Raw genomic sequence first — 21,795 nt, 5'->3', positions numbered from 1 at the left:
ATGTCTGTATTCCTTCCTTATGAATAGTTGCTCTACTTAATTCTGTGTTGTGTTCTAGAATAGAACCCTTTCTTTCTTCAATCATTTCATAGATATGAAGTATTTTTATTTTTTTTCAGTTCCTTTTGGCAAACAGAATGAGTGCCATTTGCTCACATTTTGAGCGCAACCCAAGCATTGGTCTTGCCCATTCCAAAGGCCACCTTCTAATCTACGTGGGAAGAGGGACATTGGGTTCCAAAGTTGTTCACGAAGCTACTGCTTCGATGAGTATCACAACCAGCTCTACCACTGACCCCTCACTGCCTGGGAATCCTGGGTTATGGTCTTCCTTCAGTGCAGTCCCCCTACCTAGGCTTGGACTCAGATGCTTGAATTCTGCCTGTCCTGTTACTTCTCTCCATACAACTACCCAAGTCTAGGTGGGGGCATCAGACTTTAGTGAAGGGTCAAAGAAAACAAAACTGCATTATAATTTAGAAAGGATAAAAATGGTAATACTATTCTAAGTATGACCACTCCCATAAAATGAAGTTATCATCTTATGGACACACTAATTCCTAGCTTTAGGTTAACCCTCTATTCACAAAGCACCTCACTATTCAAACTTCTCTCTTTTAAGGATTCCCCTAACTGCACACCATTCAATCTCTAGAACCCAATAATCAGTGGCAAATATTTTCCCAGTGTGTGTGTTACTTAGCCTAGAATGAGACCCTAAGGTGGAAGATGGCAGGACACAAGCTTTAGAAAAATAGTCTGGATAGGCTTTTGTTCTTCTAGGTCCTGACTCAGTGTCCCCCCAGTACTAAGTCAACTTTATTCAGTGATGTATAATTTTACTTTATACATCAGGCTCAGATTTTTGTATAAAATCTGATGAGTTATGTAATTCATGAAAATTAATATACACAGTAAATTTTAAAACCAGCAAAATTTAAGACCAGTGTGAGATACAGAGAGGAGCTATTGGTCACTTTGGGTTCCTCCTAAAGAATTGTCTGAGTATTTTTTGCCCCATTCTGTCTCTAGGCTTTTCACTTTTGGCACTAAAAGACTCCACTGCCATAACCCCCTGGAAAGCAACATCTAGTTTTTCCTGATACAAGTTAAAGGAACAGTCTAGGTACATTAAGAAACTTCCCTTCAGAAAGGTATTTGATTGTAGTGAGTAAAAACATCATTATGGGCACAATAGGACAGAATAGTTGGAAGCAGGAATGACCTAGAAAAGTGAGTGACATAGCCAGTTCTCTAGAATATTTGATGGGTTTCCTTTCTCTGAAGTCATGACTGATGTGTAGAGCAGCAGACTAACTAATCTTTAAGCAATTGCTTCTCCTTTAGTAAGTTTTAGAAAAGCTCCTGTGTCATAGAATGCTAATTGAAAAAAACAAAGATGACTTCAGGTGTTTCCTGATTTGTGCCTTGAGATCCTGCCTCCCTTAAGGCTGCAAATTATAGAGAAGCCTGTTATTTTCTCAATAGTTTTACACCAATAAGATATGTTGTCACCTTACATTATATGCTACCATTTACCACGAGTAACTGCGCTCTGCCGCACTGCATAATAATGATAATCATTCTGATCATATATCAACACAATGAGATAATGAGATAATAACAAGATAACAGTACCTTCCCTGCATGCTAAATAATTGACTTCAGTCACAGACATGTTTCCAGCCTGTTCCACCCTACTGTATGGTGTCAGAGTTTATGTTTCATTACTAGGGGTGCTTCCTTCCAGCAGGCTGTTGAACGCACTAGTACATATATCTGTTGTGAGTTTCCAAAAGTTATTCTTGAAGCTTATACGACATTCTCTGGATTATTTTCTTGTATAAGATGCTTGAGGGAGTTCTGGTGTGTCAGTGCAACATACCTAATAAATTCATTCCAAGATAGCATTTGGGATATCATAAGAGATCTCATGAACAAAAACAGACAAATACACCATAATCAACAATACCTGGAGATTTAGAGATTAACTTGTCTAGCCTCATAAGATTTTCACATCAATTTCCCCTGAAGTATCAGACCCATCTGTATAGAAGTTATTTATCTGAACCAAGGCAGAGATTAAGCCTAGCAGGCTGGGACGTTTTTTTTTATTTATTTGAGAGAGAGAATGAGATAGAGAGCATGAGAGGGGGGAGGGTCAGAGGGAGAAGCAGACTCCCTGCCGAGCAGGGAGCCCGATGCGGGACTCGATCCTGGGACTCCAGGATTATGACCTGAGCCGAAGGCAGTCGCTTAACCAACTGAGCCACCCAGGCGCCCAGGCTGGGACGTTTTTATCCTAAATGAAAGCAAGATATGATCATGTGCAATAGCCACATCATTAAAAGGGTTCAAATCCCATGGTATTTTTGTGACCATTTGTGCTAACAGAAACTTGCCTTTTTCCCCCTGAGTTTCTCACTTAATTCTTGGAGGTTAATCTTCATAAATATATGATTGTTTTTACAGAACATGTTGCATCTGAAGGCTTCTATTTAGAAATTCTAAGGCAGAGGGACGAATAGTCCTGGTTAATGCATTTATCAGTGTCGGATTATTAATATTAGCTTGCAGAAAAATATTACTATTGTTCTGTCATCAGGTTTTCCTGCATATGGAAAGAATTTGACTTTTGTTTGATTTTTCGTCTAAGCCTCAAACTAGAAGAGAAGCAAATTGCCACCCCCTCCCCTGCCCCCATCAAAAGTTCATAGCACTAAACCCAAGCGCTGCAAGTTCTGTTTGAAGGCTTTCCTATTGTACTCATCTATTTTACTTTTCTGTTTTTCTCTTTTCTCTTTTGTAGCGTCAGCCAAACCCAGACCCCACAGTGATGAATATTCAAAGAAGATCCCTCCTCCCAAACCCAAACGGAACCCCAACACTCAGCTGAGCACATCTTTCGATGAAACGTACATCAAGAAGCACGGGCCTCGGAGGACGTCGCTCCCGCGGGACCCCTCTCTGTCCCTGGTGAGCAGCCCGGCGGGGGACCCTGAGGAGGAGGAGCCCGTGTACATCGAGATGGTGGGCAACATTCTCAGAGACTTCAGGAAGGAGGATGATGACCAGAGCGAGGCCGTCTATGAGGAGATGAAATACCCCATCTTTGACGACTTGGGCCAAGATTCGAAATGTGACCTTGACCATCACAGTTGCTCTTCGCAGTGTGCTACTCCCACGGTGCCTGAATCGGACTTCGCCAAGTCCTCAGTGCCATGTACTCCAAAGGGTTTGCTTTGTGACATACCCCCGCCCTTCCCCAACCTGCTTTCTCACCGACCCCCGCTGCTGGTGTTCCCCCCCGCGCCAGTGCAATGCTCCCCCAATTCCGACGAGTCTCCGCTCACCCCGCTGGAGGTCACCAAGCTGCCCGTGTTGGAAAACGTGTCTTACATGAAGCAGCAGGCCGGCGCGTCTCCGTCCTCACTGCCCTCTCACGCCTCCGGCCACCCCAAGCTGGACAAAGAGCAGGCCGCGGCCCTGGGCCCCAGCCCTGCCGCCGCTGCCTCCGCGCTGTCCTCGTCCCCGCCCCCGCCGTCCACCCTGTACCGCACGCAGTCCCCCCACGGCTACCCGAAGAGCCACTCGGCCTCCCCATCGCCGGTCAGCATGGGGAGGTCCCTGACCCCGCTCAGCCTCAAGCGGCCCCCGCCCTACGACGCCGTGCATTCAGGCAGCCTCTCTAGGAGCTCTCCATCAGTGCCTCCTCATTCGACCGGCAGGCCGGTGTCGCAGGATGGGGCCAAGATGGCCAACGCCTCAGTGAACACCTACGGCCCGGCTCCGGGTGCCTCCCGGTCCAGGACCCCCACGAGTCCCTTGGAAGAACTAACCAGCCTCTTTACCTCTGGACGAAGCCTGCTGAGGAAGTCGTCCAGCGGCCGCCGTTCTAAAGACCCCACACAAAGTAAGTGTACAGTCTCTGGGAGACAGGTTTCCAACTTAAAAATAAAGCGAAGCCCGGGGTGTGCAGATGAAGCACGGAGTGCAGGGCCTTTAGTTCTTTGAGTTGAAATATCAAAGTGGGTTGTCTCACTTTGCCATGCTGAAGGATAGTGCATTCTGAAAGAACTCAAAGTGGCAATTGGCGGAGTGTAACATATGCTATTGAAAGGAAGAATGACTTTTTAAACAGTAAATTGTTACAGTGGCTCTAGAAAGTCTAATAAAGTAAACAGATCACTGGAATTTTTAGGTAAGTAACTTGAATTTTGAGACAAAGTATATATTTAAACATAATGATAAATATTAACATTCATCTTTATCTTATATTAAAAACCTGCTTGAGCAAATCTGGATTGCAAATCTTTTGCTGGGAAGATAGAAATTTGGATAGAATTTAGTATTTTTTTAACATGGCGAATGATTCTCCCTGTATACTTCATGAGGTTATTATGTTCTCACATTCAACCTAAACTAGAAAAGGCTCCTTGCTTCCCTTTTAACACCTATGGTAATTAGCATCTTATTCCTAGATCCACTGATACATAAATTACAGAAAAAATCACTAAGTGATAAATAGGTGGTGCACATTGTATTTACCGTTGAACTTCGAAGACCAGGAAATGTCTCTATCTGAATGACTGAATCTTCTTGTGAACCCCAAATCACTCCATACGTATACAGTCAAGTCAAAACAGATCCCAGTTCTCTCAGTGTCCATTGTATTAAATTACACTGCTTTCCCCTACTTAAAAATGTCTTAGGCACCCAAACTGGTAATTAATCATTTTCATCTCAGATTACCCCAACATAGGATTTTACTTAGCCACACAGGATTTTACTTACCCATTGAGTTCCTTCCTTAAAGGAAAAAAAATAAAATTAATACTTCTGATGATGAAGATGGTGATGGCACTTTTTTTTAAGATTTACGTATTTATTTGATAGAGAGAGAGAGTGGGGGGAGGGGCAGAGGGAGCGAATCATTCAAGCATGGAATAGGCGGAGGGGCCCTCAATCTCTGGACCCTGATCATGACCTGAGCCAAAAACCAAGAGTCGGATGCTCAACCGACTGAGCCACCCAGGTGCCCCAATGGTGATGGCGCTTCTTAGATAATTAATATTCATTCATGTTAGAAGCCACACATCCTGTCTTTTTTGCTTATTTACCCAGAAAGATTTATGAAAGTATTACTGCTTAAATAATCCTTGCCCAAAACATTTCATTTACCTGATTGAAAGGCAAAAAATTCTTATCTATTCGACATGTCTGAAATTAAATACATACGTACATGCATACATTAAACTATTTTTTAAAAATTGAATTAAAACTTAGGAACAATCTGCTTCTAAAATAGCGGTCCTCAGCCAGAGCAGTTTGGCCCCCAGGGAGTTTTGGCAATGTCTGGAGACATTTTTAGTTGTCACGACTGAGGGTACTATTGACATCGAGTGGGTACAGGCCAGAGGTAGTCCTTAAAAGCTGACAAAAAAGATGATCTGATCCACAATGGCCATATTGGCAAGTTCGATGAACCCTGACGTAAATAATTTATTAAAGTTCCAAGTTTCTTCTGGATGAGTGATTTGGTTTAAGCACAAATCAGTTAAGGTGCTTGGAATAAATTGGAGAAACAAAATGAAAGAATAAGATTTTACTTTCAAACTATGTAATGGTTAGTGTGAAATTAATGGGCGTTTCATCCTAGATTTGGTGAAATTATTGGATTTTCTTTTACCTACCAGTTTCTTTGGAGGATCCTGAACAGCTCCAGCTGGCAGCTGTACCAATTAGCTAGAAAAAGTATATGTAAAAGAAATGATTAACTAATGAAGTTATTTCAAGAAAAATCCATCTGTTAGAATTTGTCTATGTGCTATATGTCACAGACTTCTCCATTCGAGTCCAAAATGAGCTTTGTGTGCTTCTAAAACAAAGCTTATAGATGGAAAAGTGATCCAGGCTCTTTATAGCTTTTAGGGATCTGAGGATTGAATTCCTTCCTGTGTGCTATTAACCATGTATCAACTCTTCAGAGAAAGGGCATGTCTGGAGTTACATTAACTTCAATATTTTACTTTATAAAGGGAAAGGAAGAAAAATGCAGATAGTGCAAAGAATAATTTAATGTTATTTTGACTCCAGTAGAAAATGCTAAAAAAATCATAGTGGCGGGGCGCCTGGGTGGTTCAGTCCTAAACATCTGCTTTCAGCTCAGGTCATGATCTCAGGGTCCTGGGATCAAGCCCTGCATCAGGCTCCCTGCTCAGCAGGGAGTCTGCGTCTCGCTCTCCCACTGCCCCACCCGCTCCCCCCTGCTCATGCTCGCTCTCACTCTGTCAAATAAATCTCAAGTGTTTTTTTTTTTTTCTTTTCTTTTTTTTTACATTTAAGGAATAAAATTAAGGCTGGTATTTCTATTCTCCATACCCTCTGGCTTTACTGGAAGTGTCAATTTTGATAATTTCCTAATACTCAAATCAAAGGAAATGTAATATTTCTGTTTTAATTTAAAAATCTATGTCAAACAAAATATATGCCTTCAACTCTTATTTTAATAATCTAAAAAGATATACTTAATTTAATTTCATATCTTAAAAGCTTACAACTGTTGACAGAGATTGACTGATAGGAAAGAAATACAATAAGATGATAGTGGTAGACTATGAACCAATTTCATTTCACTGCATGATTTTCTAAACATGGCCTTCACATTAAGTGTTCTAGGAAGTATTTTTTTCCCTGATTGATGGGACATTGTCATGTTGCTTAGCTATAGATGAGGACACTTAATAGTCTAACTATATTTTATTTGAATTGGTTATTGTTAATATTTCTTAATTTTGTGCAGAGAGGTAGAGTCTACAAGGCATGTAAGAAGTGATCGACTTGTATTTTATTGCTGTAAATTTTTCTCTACATGAGAAGTCGGTGAAGTACAAATATGTTTATGGTGAATTTGGAGTATTCACCATAATAGTATTTAAAATATTTTTCTCTTCAAATAAGAAATATTTTTAAAAGAAAGGTTTTGCCTATATATAATATAAATGCGTGAATATATGCTCTTATAAAAAGTACAAGACACAATGAAGAATATAATTAAATTCTATAATATACCCAAGGGAGAGTAGGAGATAGAAAAGGCATATGTGGAGAAATTTTAATAGAAAATTTAAGGAAAAAATAGAAACATCAAACAGTAAAGTGACTAATTCAGAGACTAAGGCACCAAGAAAGATACAAAAGAAATGCACACATGGGGTGGGATCAACACGTAAGCCAATGTGGATGCCAATACCTGAAGCAGCTGCTAAGGTCCACATAGAGCTCACAGAAGGACATAGAGACATGGGGGGCCTAAAGAAGGAGCAAAGAAAAACAAAGATGTAGGCCCCCTCATCTGGTATTGTTATTTTAAAAAATGGTGAGTCCGCATTGCCAGAGGGCTTCATTATGCATAACAATATTCCACATTAATGGAGATACAGAGTTTTCTACTGTTACATCTCATCTTTCAGCCTCTTAAAAACACTCTCATTTAAGACGTTTAGATGTTATGTTGTATTTTTACAATCATAAATCTAAATGGGTCCTATTGGTTTGATGAAATAAACTTAGGAATCAGATGTAACCTTTGTCTTTCCATTCACTTTCTTAACACACACACCCCCCCCACCTCTCTCTCTCACACACACACACACCCCACACACTCTCTCTCTCTCACACACACACAGAAATTACAACCCAAAGGAAACATGCAAACAAACTCAACCAAAACAAAACCAAAAACCTATCTCCATGCCCTCCACCACACTCCCCTCCCCGCCACACACCACAAACACAGCTTTCTCCTTTTGTATGTCATTTGAGGTACAGTGATGCTAAAATATTGGGCATTGCTGGTGAAACAACTGATCCAACTTACTCTTACTAATTTAATTAAAAAAATTTTTTTTCACTGAAAAAAGAATGATTTTGGAAGGAAATCTTCTTAAATGTATTTCTGTATTTATATATTATCCCACTTTCAGGAAAAAAGGAAGGGTATAATAACATAATGTAGCCATCTTTATGATTCAGGGTCATTGCTATGATTATCATTGTGTGCCTACTATGTGTTAGTGCGCTTAAGGTGTTTGGGGCACCTCGGTGGCCCAGTCGGTTAAGCATTCGGCTCAGGTCTTGATCTCAGGGTCATGAGATCTAGCCCCATGTCAGGCTCTGCGTGGCTTCTGCTTAAGATTCTCTCTCCCTCTCCTTCTGCCCCTGCCGCTCATGTGCTCTCCCTCTCAAATAAATAAGTCTTTTTGAAAAAAAGTGTCTAGTGGGGTGCCTGGGTGGCTCAGTTGGTTAAGCGACTGCCTTCGGCTCAGGTCATGATCCTGGAGTCCCGGGATCGAGTCCCGCATCCGGCTCCCTGCTCGGCAGGGAGTCTGCTTCTCCCTCTGACCCTCCTCCCTCTCACGCTCTCTGTCTCTCATTCTCTCTCTCTCAAATAAATAAATAAAATCTTTAAAAAAAAAAAAAAAGAAAAAAGTGTCTAGCAAGGTGACCAGAACAGGATACACCTCACACAGTGGTGACTATCATTGTCCCTGGCCATTTATAATAACAGTGACACAGTGTTAATAGCTTAATTACTGTGACACTGGGATGTCTTCAGGGGCTATTTGAGTTTGTAGCTCTGACTAGCCCTCTACTGCTATATCGTTTAAATTTATTTGAATTCTTATGTCTATTTCTTGAGGTTTTCCTGCCTCCTACCTTTTTTCAGGTAGTTTTATTGATGCAGATGGGTTCTCTTCCCCTCCCCTGACTCTCCTATTCTCCTTCAACCCTTTCCCTCACTGTCTTATCACACCATTAATCAGTTGTGGCCCAAGAAAGAGAGACACAACCTTGTATGAGGAGGCTCTCATTCAGTGTAAGTGTGTGACCTTCTGTGAAGGGACTCTGTGACCCTTACCTTCAAAGGCCACTTTATTTAACCCACTTACTAAGTCTTGAATGAAGTCCTTGGATTCATATCTGAGATGCTAAGAATATCAACTTCCGAAGAACTAAGTTGTCCTGGGAAACCTGAAATGAATGTTAGTTTATTTTCGGATAACCTACACATTTTGTGTGACCTGTTTAAAATATTTTTTTCTGTAAAATTTAGCAAGCAGAGTAATTCAAGACTTTATATCTCCTCCTTTTCATTCCTGTGAAAGCAGGGGCTTAAGAGTGGCTAGGGCCCAAGCAAGTATTGAAAAGTCAAAAGGGAGGGCATGCAGGAGAATCCATGAGTCTGGATCTCTCACTTGCCATGAGAATGGGTGAGCCCTCAACCTGGGACTTCAGCCAGAACTTCTGGATGCACGGTGACTTGGAGGCACCTGACCAGTGTTGGGAGCTGGATCTGGAACTTATAAGAATTCTAGGATTCTTCAAAGGCATTTAGGACTTGAACTACACTCACAACACCTGAAGAGTATCTTAGAGGATTCCAGAAGGCCTGAAAAGACAAAACCACAGTCCTGCACTATTGCCTCAGGATAGTTTCTGCATTAGCAAGGCTCCTTCTAGCTGCTTAGAGTGGAAATTGAGCTAGGACCTCGGTTATAATGAGAGTCTTCCTTGGGGGGGACGCTGGAAGGACAGGGAGAGCAGACATTATGAGAGCAATGAGGGGGTCTGGCTGTCATGACTGAGCCAAAGATCCCAGGCATTAGAGCTGACAGTGCTGATGGGGGAAATGAGGTGACGAAGTTCTTGGAACATGCCTCTGCCTCCAACAGGTTTGTCTCAGGAATGATTTCAAGACCAGATTTCAAGAACTTTGCCCAGAGTGGGATGCATCAAAGCAGCTAGTGGTGAGGACCTCGGGAACGTGTGCAGCACCCAGCCTTTTCCTTGAAGATGCTTCCATCATAATGGTAGCATGTACTTTGATATGCTTACTCTGTACCAGACACCGTTCTAGGCATTTTGCATACATGTATTCCATCCTCACTGCAATGCTCTGAAGCAGGTGATAGCAGCATCATCATTTTAAAGATGGGAGACAGTGAGGCACAGCTTGCCCAGAGTCACATACGGGGTAAATCTGGGACTCGAATCCAGTTTATTTAGCTCTAGAGTTTCTGGCTTTAATGATACTTTATCTACACTTGACCAGTCTCCCCAATTTCTTTCCTCTTCCTAGTGCCATTAAAATATACCAGTTGTCATCAAAATTCTACTGACTTACAGTGTTATCACTCTCAGCAATATCTGCTTAGTAAGAGAAAGCTGAATGTGTACCTGAATGGCATGGACCGCTTAACAGTGGCCATCAATTTAGGAAGGGGGTGGAAAAATTTTCAGCACCCTCCAAAATTCACTTTTGAAGAGCCTAGTCTCTGTGATGGGCTGTTCTATACTGCAGGCTTCTGAGCTGTCCCTGAAGGCATGTGGCCTGCCCAGGCGGCCTCAGAATCACCTAAATGACCTGAGGGAGAAGATGTGAGTGCTCACCTCAGTGCCTCCAAGTTTAACTTAAGAAAGTACATGCATATTTCTTTGGTCCATGAGATTTTCAATACTGAGCTACCAACTAGCTGATTCTACCTCCAGGGATGTAGGGCTTTTGTCCTCAGCTGCTTGCTTCTTGCCCATAACTATGTAGTAGCTTGATGGCCCGTCACTACCGCAAGGGAAAACGCATAGCCCATGGATCAAAAATCCCAGCCAATGCTCAAAGGCAGTGAAGGCCCCAGCATCATTAATCTGGAAACCGATCTAGTAAAACAAACACTCCAAAAGAGCCCTACGCAAAATGCTGCTTAGCATCACCTCTTTTCTCTTACGTTTATGTGCAGTTGACAGAATTAGACACTTATCTTTAAAATTAAAATTAAAAAATACAGTTCTTCAAGAACATACTGACCTACTTAATTATTACTCTTTTTTAAAGCTAAAGAAATTTCTTTTCAAGATGGTGAGGTTAAAAGAGCATAAGTAAAATCTGTTGATTTGAAAATGCATGTGACTCCGTGGTTAATTGGGACCATGACATTGTCTGTTTTCCTCATTCAGTTTCTTCTTGGATTGCAACATAGAATCACTGAAGAAGACATAATTTCATAAATAATTGCTCACCTTTCTGGGGGTAGACTGCAACTGTCTTTGATTGATGCAGGCAGACGTGTTTATCCCCTGTGTTTATATTCTCCAGCTGCTGAATCTTTAAGTGCAATTTCTTGTCGGCAATTTAATCAGCAATATTCTGAATTAAGAAGAACCCTCCCTGCTTTAGATTTATAAAATGCAGAAACATTTCAATTCAGAAATAAAGCTACACCAGTCAATTTTTTAAAAAAGCAAGATTCCCTCATCTTGTACTTAATGTACTAGGACTGATTTCTTTTTTTTTTTTTTCTTTTCTTTTATTTATTTATTTGAGAGAGAGAATGAGATAGAGAGAGCATGAGAGGGGGGAGGGTCAGAGGGAGAAGCAGACTCCCCGCCGAGCAGGGAGCCCGATGCGGGACTCGATCCCGGGACTCCAGGATCATGACCTGAGCCGAAGGCAGCCACTTAACCAACTGAGCCACCCAGGCGCCCCTAGGACTGATTTCTTTCCCTCCTACTGAATTACCTCAAACAGGAAGTCCAGTTTTTGATTTGTATTTAATATCCTATATTTTCAGCACTTTGACATCTAGAAGTCATTAAATATTAGGTATAAGTAAAGGCGTTCCTGTCGGCCACATCTCACTCCCCTATGTTTTTCCTGCTTCCTAATTAAATATGATCTAGAGGGTTAGGGCAGGAGCTAGATGTCACAAGAGATGGTTTCCATCTTAGTTCAACCATTAAAAAGCTTCGAGACTTTGGATAAGTCCGTTCATCTCTTAATGTGTTAGTTTTCTCACATTTCAAATGAAAATATTAGGTGCGAAAACTGTGAGTCTCTTCTGGCTCTGTTGTTTGATGCATCTCTGGATTACTGAATGATGTGTGGATCCCTCAAAAAATGACCCTCTTCCTGCCTCTGAGACTGTCTGTCTGATGTTGTTCTCTCTTGCTGGAAGGGCTTCCTCAGTAAGTCCATAAAACAAAGTTTAATCCTTGAATCTCTGCTTAGAGTCCACCTACTTCTTCATAGAGTTTTTTTTGTGTGTGTGTGCGCTATTGTCTTGAAACGATCTCTTTCAAACTCCAAGAACACTTTATACTTCTGTAACAATGTGTGTCTTATTCTGATATATTGTGCGGTTTTTTTTTTCTTATTCCCATTAAGACATATGGCCAAGGAGGACAAGGGCCATACCTTTTCATCATTTTCTTTAAGGTAGCCCTCAGCCCAATGCAATCTTTCTCGAAGTTGATACACCATAAGTATTTATTGAACTTGTTGAATTAATAGGCATAATGATTTGAGAGGGCTACTATAGTCAAGAAAAACAAAAGCCAAATGAGAAATGTTTGACCATTAAGTGAAAAAAACATCAGATATCCTCTGACTTAAAAATTCCACACTGAAATCAATATAGTCATTCAGCCAGAAATGACCTATGCTGAATGCTAAATTCATTGCTTCTGCTCTTAAGTGTCCTGTTTAAAAGAATGTCTATTGCACTCCAGGCAGATTTATTAGGAGAAAAATGTAAAGAATATATCCATAAAGCATTTAAATGTGGACCATTGGGGTGCCTGGGTGGTTCAGTCATTAAGCGTCTGCCTTCGGCTCAGGTCATGGTCCCAGAGTCCTGGGATCAAGCCCCACATTGAGCTCCCTGCTCGGCGGGAAGCCTGCTTCTCCCTCTCCCGCTCCCCCGGTTTGTGTTCCCTCTCTCACTGTCTCTCTCTCTGTAAAATAAATAAAAAATCTTAAAAAAAAAAAAAAATAAATAAATGTGGACCATTTTGTAGATGCCAAATCATCATCAGTTTCCGTATAAATGAATAGCTGTGAAAATTGATCACTTCTCAAGATTTGGAGAGAGAGAGAGAGATGCATTTTTTAAGAAAATAATAGAGATCAACATTTTAAAGAAGGAATTCTAATCTGCTTAACATTATGCATTATTGAACTTAGGTGGTAAAGAGAATGAAAGCACATTCAACCAGGTCATTTAACCTCTTTGGCGGAAAGGCTGTGCATAAATCCGGGGAGCTATTATCATGTGACTGGCAGCCTTGCACGTGTGTGTTCCTAGGTAAAAATGGGTTCGAGTTATAAAATACTTGAAAAGGTTTTTTTTTTAATTTTTGAAAAACTCAGTTTTTCAGAATTCAGTGAATAGATGGCAATCCCAAATTTAATGAACTGTCTGTAGTGGTGCATGGTGTTTCTCGGTTGAAGCAAGCTCATTATTGTTGTTAGTCGATGGGAGCTAGGTTAATTAAATGTTCCACTTCTAGTGGAATAACCAATCAGCTGGAGAATCTGGGCTATTGCTATTCCCAAATGGAAGAAATAAAAATACTAAATAGACTCTAAGATGGGGGAGAGAGTGTTAGTAACATGGATTTTAAAGCCGCATTATCCTGTCTAGCCTGGTATACCCAGAACAACTGAACTTAAAGGAAAAAATTAAAATCTTGAAGTCTGTAGTATTCTTCTGACAATTGATGGTGGAGGGAAAAATTGCCCCTACATTTTATTCTGGTCAAGTTACAGTTACATTCAATAAAATAACATTTTAAAAAATTTTTGCATGTATTTCCTTGTTATAGATGGAACCCATGTAATTAAGTTGAGAAAGAGAAAAGGATAGAAAAACAAAAGGTAGGAAGAGTCAACACATAAAGATTGGGAGCATTCATGTATCGTTCATCCCTAAGTATGGGTGGGTAATTCTAATGGGGTTTTTATTCCCATGATTCAAACAAGAAATCTAGATTCCCAGGAACTAGAAGACCGAGTAAAGGTTTTGGTGTTAGCAGCCCCCAACAGAATGATGACAGCTGAAGTGAGGCATTGCTCCCTCAAAGCTCTCACATTCTGAGTATCAAAGTTGCCTCTAGATCCACAAACTAGCTTCTTTCTTTGATTAGTTATTAACCACTTACTAATGATTAATGACAAGACAGATATGTCAAAACGATGAAAGCTTTTTGTCAATGTTGGCCCAAGAGAACCTAAGAAATTAGATTGCCTCAGAGTGGTCCTTGTTTGGTTGATTGATAATGTTACTCTAGGGCTGCAGAATTCATTTTGGCTTCTAAACCAAGCTATGTTTATGAGTTCTGAATATGAAGTAAAATAAAATTGTCCATTGATGTTTCAGAGAAAAACAGCTTGATATTCTATCCAGCCATGATTCTCTATTTCGCTTTCATGGCCAAACCATTCAAGTGAATGCTCTGCACTTGCTGCTTCCATTTCTTGTCCCCCTCACCTGCCAGCCCCCCACCCCCCGCCCACTGCATTTCCAATAACCCAACTCCCTCTTCTGCTCACTCCCAAGTCACACAGGGCTAATTCCCAACTGGTCTCTGGCCCTGGCCTCTTTCCTCTTCTGGTTCTCTTAAACTTCACAGAACGTCTGACATTCTTATTTGCTCCATCTGAAGACATTCCCCTTGATTCTCATGCAATATGATATCCTCATTAGCAATCCTTTTGGGACTCTGTTTCTTCTGCTTTTTTGGCAGGGGTTGGGGAGGTCTGTCCTCCATTTATATAAAAAAGCTCTTCTGACACAGTGTTGTGATTAGCTTTTCAATGTTTATCAGCCTAACGAAGTTGTCAGGGCACAATACTGAGTCTTTTTTTTAATTGCAGCCACAGCACATTTTCTGGCACAGAGTACATGTTCAGTATGTGTTCCTTGAATCATCAAATGACTGTTTCACTAAAGTGAATGAATGTGTATCCAATCTCCCCAATTAAATGGTAAATTTTTGAGAGCAAAGACTATATATTTTATTTACATGCCCATGGTTTCTATGACTATGTGTTGCATACTCAGTTTATATTTATGGATTATTTTTCCAAAGCTAACATTTTTTAAATAATAAAGCCCAACAGAATTACCATGATTACCGAGGATTGATAATAATCTGAATTTTGCACAGGGTGCAGCGGTCAAGACTAGTGAAGATATTTCAGAACCAGCTGCTCCAAAGAATATCAATGGAGAACCCAGGTTTAGATAATTTTTTATATGAAATAGAAGAGAAGTCAGTCCTGTTACTGATTGGAAACTAGACAGTACTCAGCAAGGGAAATGAAAGCAAGTACTCATAGTCTAAGTAGTTTCTATAAGAATTAAAGTAGGTCCATTAAAAATAGCATAGCATAAGTATTTACTGAATGATTTTAGAAGCAGTATTAAGATATTATGCTGTAGATAGAAAACTATCAGCTAGATTATACATGGCATCAGCATGCGGTCCATTTCCTATTTAATTTCCAGCACTTAAGGAGAATAAAACCTATAATTTCACTTCTAAACTTTTGTTTATTTTAAAGAACTCCTTTGTTCGAACAGCTTAAAGAACAGTCTCAGTATAATGGAGAGTAGTTTCAGAGAGGTCCGTGAGATACACCGTATGGGCAAAGACATAGGAGTCAAATGTCCTGCAGTTGAAAGATGGATTTATCACTGCACATCTGTGCTTTCAGGGCATGTCAAACTCTCCATGTATCGTTTTTTTCATACTTTCCTCAGAGGATTGTGAAAAATTAAAGAAAATTGGGTCCAAGAAAAGACCTTGTAAAATGTAAATAGCTACGCAACTATAAGGGGCAATTGACTTTTAGCTCTCTGTGGAAAAAATAAATATTTTATTAAAAAACGAAGTAAGGTCAAAAATGAATTAAATTTTCAGAGATTCCATACTGTTGGTAGAACTCTCTTCAGTTAGGCTTGGGTAAAGGATCTGACATCTTAAGTGGCTCATCCAATACCTGACGTGAGGAGCATAAAGCACTGGGGAGGATGTAAGCCATTCTCTGTTCCCACAGGGAGTACACTATTTTCAGGTTGCTGAATGATATCTCAGCCTTGAAGGTGGAGGGGTATCACACCTGATGCAATACAGTTAACCTTATCCTATAAAGAACAGCTCTGAGAACAAGGACACCATCTTCATTGTACAAAGAGTCAGGTAAGGGTGTCTGGGTGGCTCAGTTAGTTAATAATCTGCCTTTGGCTCAGGTCATGATCCCATGGTCCTGGGATGGAGCCCCCCCAGGCATTGGGCTCTGTGCTCAGTGGGGAGTCTGCTTCTCCCTCTTCCTCTGCCCCTCTCCCTGCTCATGCTCTCTCTCAAATGAATAAATAGAATCTTAAAACAAAACAAAACAAAACAAAAAACAAAGGGTCAGGCAACATGAAACAAGATTGTGAAAGATGTTTTATTAGCAAAAGAAAAAGTCACTAGAACTGAGGGGGTTGACCTGTTTTTCAAATGTAATAAATATTTTTTCCTGCTTAAAAATGGTTTATTTCTTTTTGAATAAAAACGCTGCTTCTCAAAAGGCATAGGTATTAACCAATGAATTAGTTGGAAAGCAAGAAGACCCCAAATGCTTAGTATAAAAAGTATTTAGTATGTAGAGGGAGGACAGTCAAAGGTGTTGTGTTTAAGCCGATTCAATAGAATCACTTTTTCTTTTAAAGTGGTCAGTTAACATGCAAAAAAAAAAAAAATTAAGGTTAGCATTTGAAAATTTCAATGCCATAAAACAACAACACGTAAATTTTGTACAGAATTCTGAGTATAGCCACAGACACAGAAAGAATGCTAACCTCCTCAATACAGATTAACTAGCGTAAGTCGACAATGCATGGAGTGACCATCCATAGTATTTCTCATAAATGAGAGGCTACAACAGAGAAATAGCTGTTGAAATACGTCATTGTCAATTTTCTCATTTTTTATTAACTTCCATGGCTTTCCCAGTAAAGTCTTTATCCAGATGCTAATTAAGCAGAGGTTTGCTTTGCACATCAATTTTTAATATTCACTCCTCATAGTAAAATGAAACCTGCAGCATGCTGCTTCTCCAGTTAAAAGCAGTCCTGACCTACTTCCATGTGAAATCAATGGAAGACTTACAGAAACTCACAAGTAGCTGACATTTAAGGAACCCAGCTCCCAATCCGTGTTGGTCTAAAATGTGCGCTTCCCTGGACTTCAGCATCCTCTCTCCCCTTATTAATTTTAAAAGTTCTTCTAAGAATAGAGAAAACTATGGAAGCTATTGAGCCAGATAAGTGAAGCCAGACCTGAGTTTTGTGCCCCTGGGGGATTGTGAGCTCCTGTGTCAGCTACATTTGCGGTGTCTTCGAATTAACAGAAACTCCTAGGTCTGGGATGGAGGAAGGGAAAGAAAGCCCTAAAAGGCACCCACTTGCATTCAATATAATCCACAAAGGAGCAAAATCACATCTACCGGAGTAAGGTCTTCAGACACCTATGTTCCAAGGCTTTTAAAAGTAAGACATATGGTACAAAACAAACTTTTTTGGAGGCTTGTATGTTACATACCTGAATTGGAGGGAAAGAAATAGGAACACGAATCATACCCAGCTAGACAAGAGGGGCAGTAGTTATCAGGGTAAGCACACTGGAGCTCCTTCTGGTGAAGGTCTCCTACTGAAGATCAGCTAAGTCCCCTTCAAGAATTAATGCACAGCCACATAAGGGGACAAAAATGGAGAGTCGGCCTCATGCTAAATTCCAGAGTCCTAAGCTAGAAGAGAGTGAGCCTGTAAAATTGATGGAAGAAGTAGTGTTCAGTGTACATACCTTTTACTCCCTTGGTTAAGTTTATTCCTAAATATTTGAGGGATTTTTGATGCTATTAATTCATAAACATTTTAACCACATATACGCATTCATTCAGTCTTTCATTCATTTGATGCATGTTTATAAAACACCTACTGTATGCCAGGCACTATTTCAGGTGTTAGGATCTTTATTTTGAAATGTCAGGCCATAAAACCTGAGAATTTAAATGAAGATGAGAGGAACATTTATTAATGAGGAGGGTGCCTTATAAGGGAAGATTTGGCAGCCAAAAACATTATGCAAAGATATAAATAGTAAAAAAAGACAGAAAGATTTAAAACTGAGCATTTTATTTCATTATTTCTTTATTTTTAGAGAGAGAGAGATATCACATGCCCGTGGGGCGGGGGGCAGAGGGAGAGAGAGAGAGAGAGAGAGAGAGAATCTTAAGCAGGCTCCATGCCCCGTGCGGAGCCTGATGTGGGGCTAAATCTCAAGACCCTGAGATCATGACCTGAACCAAAATCAAGAGTCAGATGCTCAACCAACTGAGCCACCCAGGGGCCTCTAGAACGGAACATTTTAAAAAGACATTGTGTCTCTCTGTCCCCTGCCTCTATACTGTGCCATTCTTGCCTTCCTGGCCCATGTTGCAACATTTACTTAGGTTCTGAATCTCACAAAGACCTGGGCATCCTTGATCCACTTCAGTGGACTGGGTCTGGTGACCCTCAGCAGAGAAGTGGTTTTTGTCTGGGGCATAATCATAGCCTCAGCTGAAGAATCTTGCATTGCAAATATTACTGTCTCCTTATTCTCCTCCTGTTTCTTTGGTTTTTCCCTTTTTCCCTTCCTCTTTTTTAACCCATAAGCCTAACCCCAAACAATAGATATTGGAATTCTCTTAGGCCTTATTCATCGTTCAGATTGATTTTGCCACAAAGAAGTCTGTTACCAGATAATTTATGAAACAAGACATCATGGTAATAAAGAGTATTGGTAACATCAGAAATAAAGAATAACATCTAATCCAGCTCCTCTCTTATTTGCATTTAATTCATAAAAAGGTGAAAAATAAACCCCTCTCTTCCTGAGGCACTTTGTGATTAAGCAGTTCATATACGCATTGTGTGTGTGTGTGTGTGTGTGTGTGTGTGACAAAATGTGAAGAAAAGATGATGCCAAGGTGAAACAAGGAGGCGGATGACATGCACCTAACCTAAAAATAAGCTGAAAAAGAGAGGAAGGGAGGGAGGGCAGGAGAGGAAGGGGGAGAAACGAAAAAGAAAGAAATATAGGTGGAATGATATTGCCATATGAAATTTCCAGAGAACTCTTGTATCCTACCATCCTTGGCTCCCAAGAGAACAAGTGAAGAATAAGATCCTTAACTTCCTACTCTCTGTCCTTAGACCATGAGTTACACAGTGCGCATTCAATAAATATTTGCTGGGCCTACAAAATAGTCTTATTTAACTTCCTCATGTTACAGACAAACTGAAAGCCAAAGAGGTTCAAATACTAGAGCAAAAATAGGTTGTTATGTAAAAGCATATTCTGAAAAGAGTTCCAGCTCTCCTGAATGCCCTCTAAATGTTAAGAAATCAACATTTAAATAGGTATCTATTGGTTTTCCCTATAGCTTTACTTGATCTTCTTGACTAACTTCATTTAAAATACCATTTTGGGGGGGTGGAAAATAACCTAGTTAATTAGAGACTTTTCCTAAACAAGTGTTGGGGGTTTTTCCCTCCCTCTTCAAATTTATATGCATAGTTTTTCAGTAAGAAAGCTATGAAAAATTCCAGATTGGCAAAAAATGATTCCCAAGCACCCTTTCTTTATTCTAGCCACACTTATCTAGAGAATAGGTGAATTAAAATCAGTAAGAACTGCAATGCTTTATACATTCAATTCTGTAGTCATTAGTTATATTACCCCTAAAAGGGTTAAAATTTCTGCCTTGCCTTGCTTATGAAACCTTAATAGCTATGACTTTTTTAACTCCCCAAATATGGCCATTAGTAACTGTAATTCCAACAATCTAAGTTTTGCATTTGCTTTGATAGAATTTAATTATTCTTTCTACCCTTTGTGATGATGGGATTATTATTCTTAGCATTTAGTGTTTGCTTCAGGAAAAGTTATGAATGTATTTTCAGAATTACATCTTTCAGGAAGAATGGAAATGCTATTTTTCTTCCCATGCGTTAATATTTTTAGTGCCTGAATGCCTCTGTTTCTTTTAAAGAGGATTGAAACATTGGGCGCCTGGGTGGCTCAGATGGTTGAGCGTCTGCCTTCGGCTCGGGTCATGATCTCGGGGTCCTGGGATCGAGTCCCGCGTCGGGCTCCCTGCTCCTTGGGAGCCTGCTTCTCCCTCTGCCTTTCTCTCTCGCTCTGTCTCTCATGAATAAGAAAAAAAAAAAAAAAAAAGAGGATTGAAACATTTTTCCATCTGCCTGTTAAAATGATTTGAGTCTTAATTAAAGTTGATTCCACTTGTGCATGTATTCCACTACCCACACACCTCCCACCTAGTAGTGGCAAAGCTTGTCTTTCCTTCGAAAATCAAGAGAGAACTATGACCTTTAAAGAACAGGCATAGAAAACAGACAACACTGAGAAGTACGTATGATGTTTTGTGGCTGTCTTAGATCAGTGACTTTGTATCTCCTAATGATTGTTTGGCAGGTGATGTAAAGCAGTCAGTTATCTTCCTTAAAGTGCTGGTTTCCTTATCAATTATAAGGCAGCCTAGCTGAAGAAGCAAAGCAAAAGAATCGAAATTCAACAACAAATTCTCACCCACCCACTCACTGATTGTGTGTGTTCTTGGCTTTGGCAGCTCAATTTCCCCTTGTTTATGAAGATGGGGAACAATCATAATGCAAATAAATAAATGATGGCGATCATTTTAAAATTTGATGTGGTCAAGCATTTTTCTTCTCCACCTATGAATTTTTTTCAAGAAATCTTAATAAATATAAAATAGATCAGCTCCTATTTTTTTTTCCTTTCTCTTGAGTAAGGAAAGATAATTAAAATGCTTTCAGCTAAAATAGGGAAAACCAGGGAAACCAAGAACCCAGCCAGTCTACAAAAAGAGTGATGAAAAGTATATTAAATGTTGCTAAAAATGTTCTGTTAAGTGTAGAACAGTGGTTCTAAACCCCTCGCTTTACTTTAGAAAGTCTTGGGAAGCTTTTAAAAAATGACCAATGTAAAAAAAAAAAAAAAATTTACCCATGTCAAGGCCCCAGCCTCAGCAATGTAATCTAATTATGGCCCAGGCATGGATATTTTTGAAGGCTCCCCAAATGTTTCTAATATGCAAATAGGGCTGGGAATCTCTAATATAGAATGTGTTCTGGGTACTTATCAATAGAATCCTAAACTTGAAGATCCTTGAGTCCAGATGCCTCATTTAAAGATAAGCAAATGAAGGTTCAGAAGGGGAAGACGATTTGCCCAAGGCCTCCCAGATCTTGGCGTTCACAGGTATGAACCTGTCTGTACCTGGTTTCTAAGTTGCTGTATGAATCCATGCACTGCATTATGAGCACTAATTTTATATCTTCCAACAACATCTGAGCCATTTCTATAAAACTATGGCAATAACCCATGCAACAGGAACATCAATTTTGATCCCAAATGCCTAATAGTAATTTCCTATGCACATTAACTCAGTCTTGAGGCTACATAAAAGTGTCCTACATTACCAAAGTCTTCCCAATCTATAAAATGTCTAGTAGTAGAATATTCTTTTGATCTTTCCGGTGATTCTCTTTCTCCGCTGTTCTTCAAAAGGTTATCCTGACTTTGCTGCTTAAGAAAATAGGTGAAAACAGAAATGCTATAGAGGTGTCTTGTCTGTAGAATTCCACATTTTTTTCCCGTAGAAGAAAAAGTTAATTTGGATTCCTTGCATTCGATAGATAATTGGTCTGCTTTCTCCCAGTGGTCTTAGTAAGCAGTGATTCTGCTCATAAAGTCAAACCCTCTTGAGTATCTCAGAAAAGGGCAACTCAAGTTATAGCCATGTATTTTTTTTTTATTCTCTTCATAGTATTGTTACTTCTCCTTGGGTCTGGCATCGTTTCTTCTGCATTTTGGCTGTGTAATTGC

General features: G+C 40.0%; 1 protein-coding gene across 1 annotated transcript in view; it reads left to right on the top strand.

Moving 5' to 3' along the window:
- The window catches only part of NYAP2 (neuronal tyrosine-phosphorylated phosphoinositide-3-kinase adaptor 2), a 256,862-nt gene that overhangs the window by 150,419 nt on the left and 84,648 nt on the right, over positions 1–21,795 (top strand). The window contains exon 4 of the mRNA XM_081813497.1: positions 2,810–3,913. Within this exon, the coding sequence (XP_081669623.1) occupies positions 2,810–3,913 (1,104 nt within the window). The remainder of the gene's footprint in view (positions 1–2,809; positions 3,914–21,795) is intronic.

This window comes from Leptonychotes weddellii, chromosome 3 (genome assembly GCF_054177405.1).
Source record: "Leptonychotes weddellii isolate Sample4059 chromosome 3, ASM5417740v2, whole genome shotgun sequence".
Lineage (NCBI taxonomy): Eukaryota > Metazoa > Chordata > Mammalia > Carnivora > Phocidae > Leptonychotes > Leptonychotes weddellii.
Note: the sequence above shows the minus strand (reverse complement) of the source record. Positions and strands in the feature narration are given on the sequence as shown.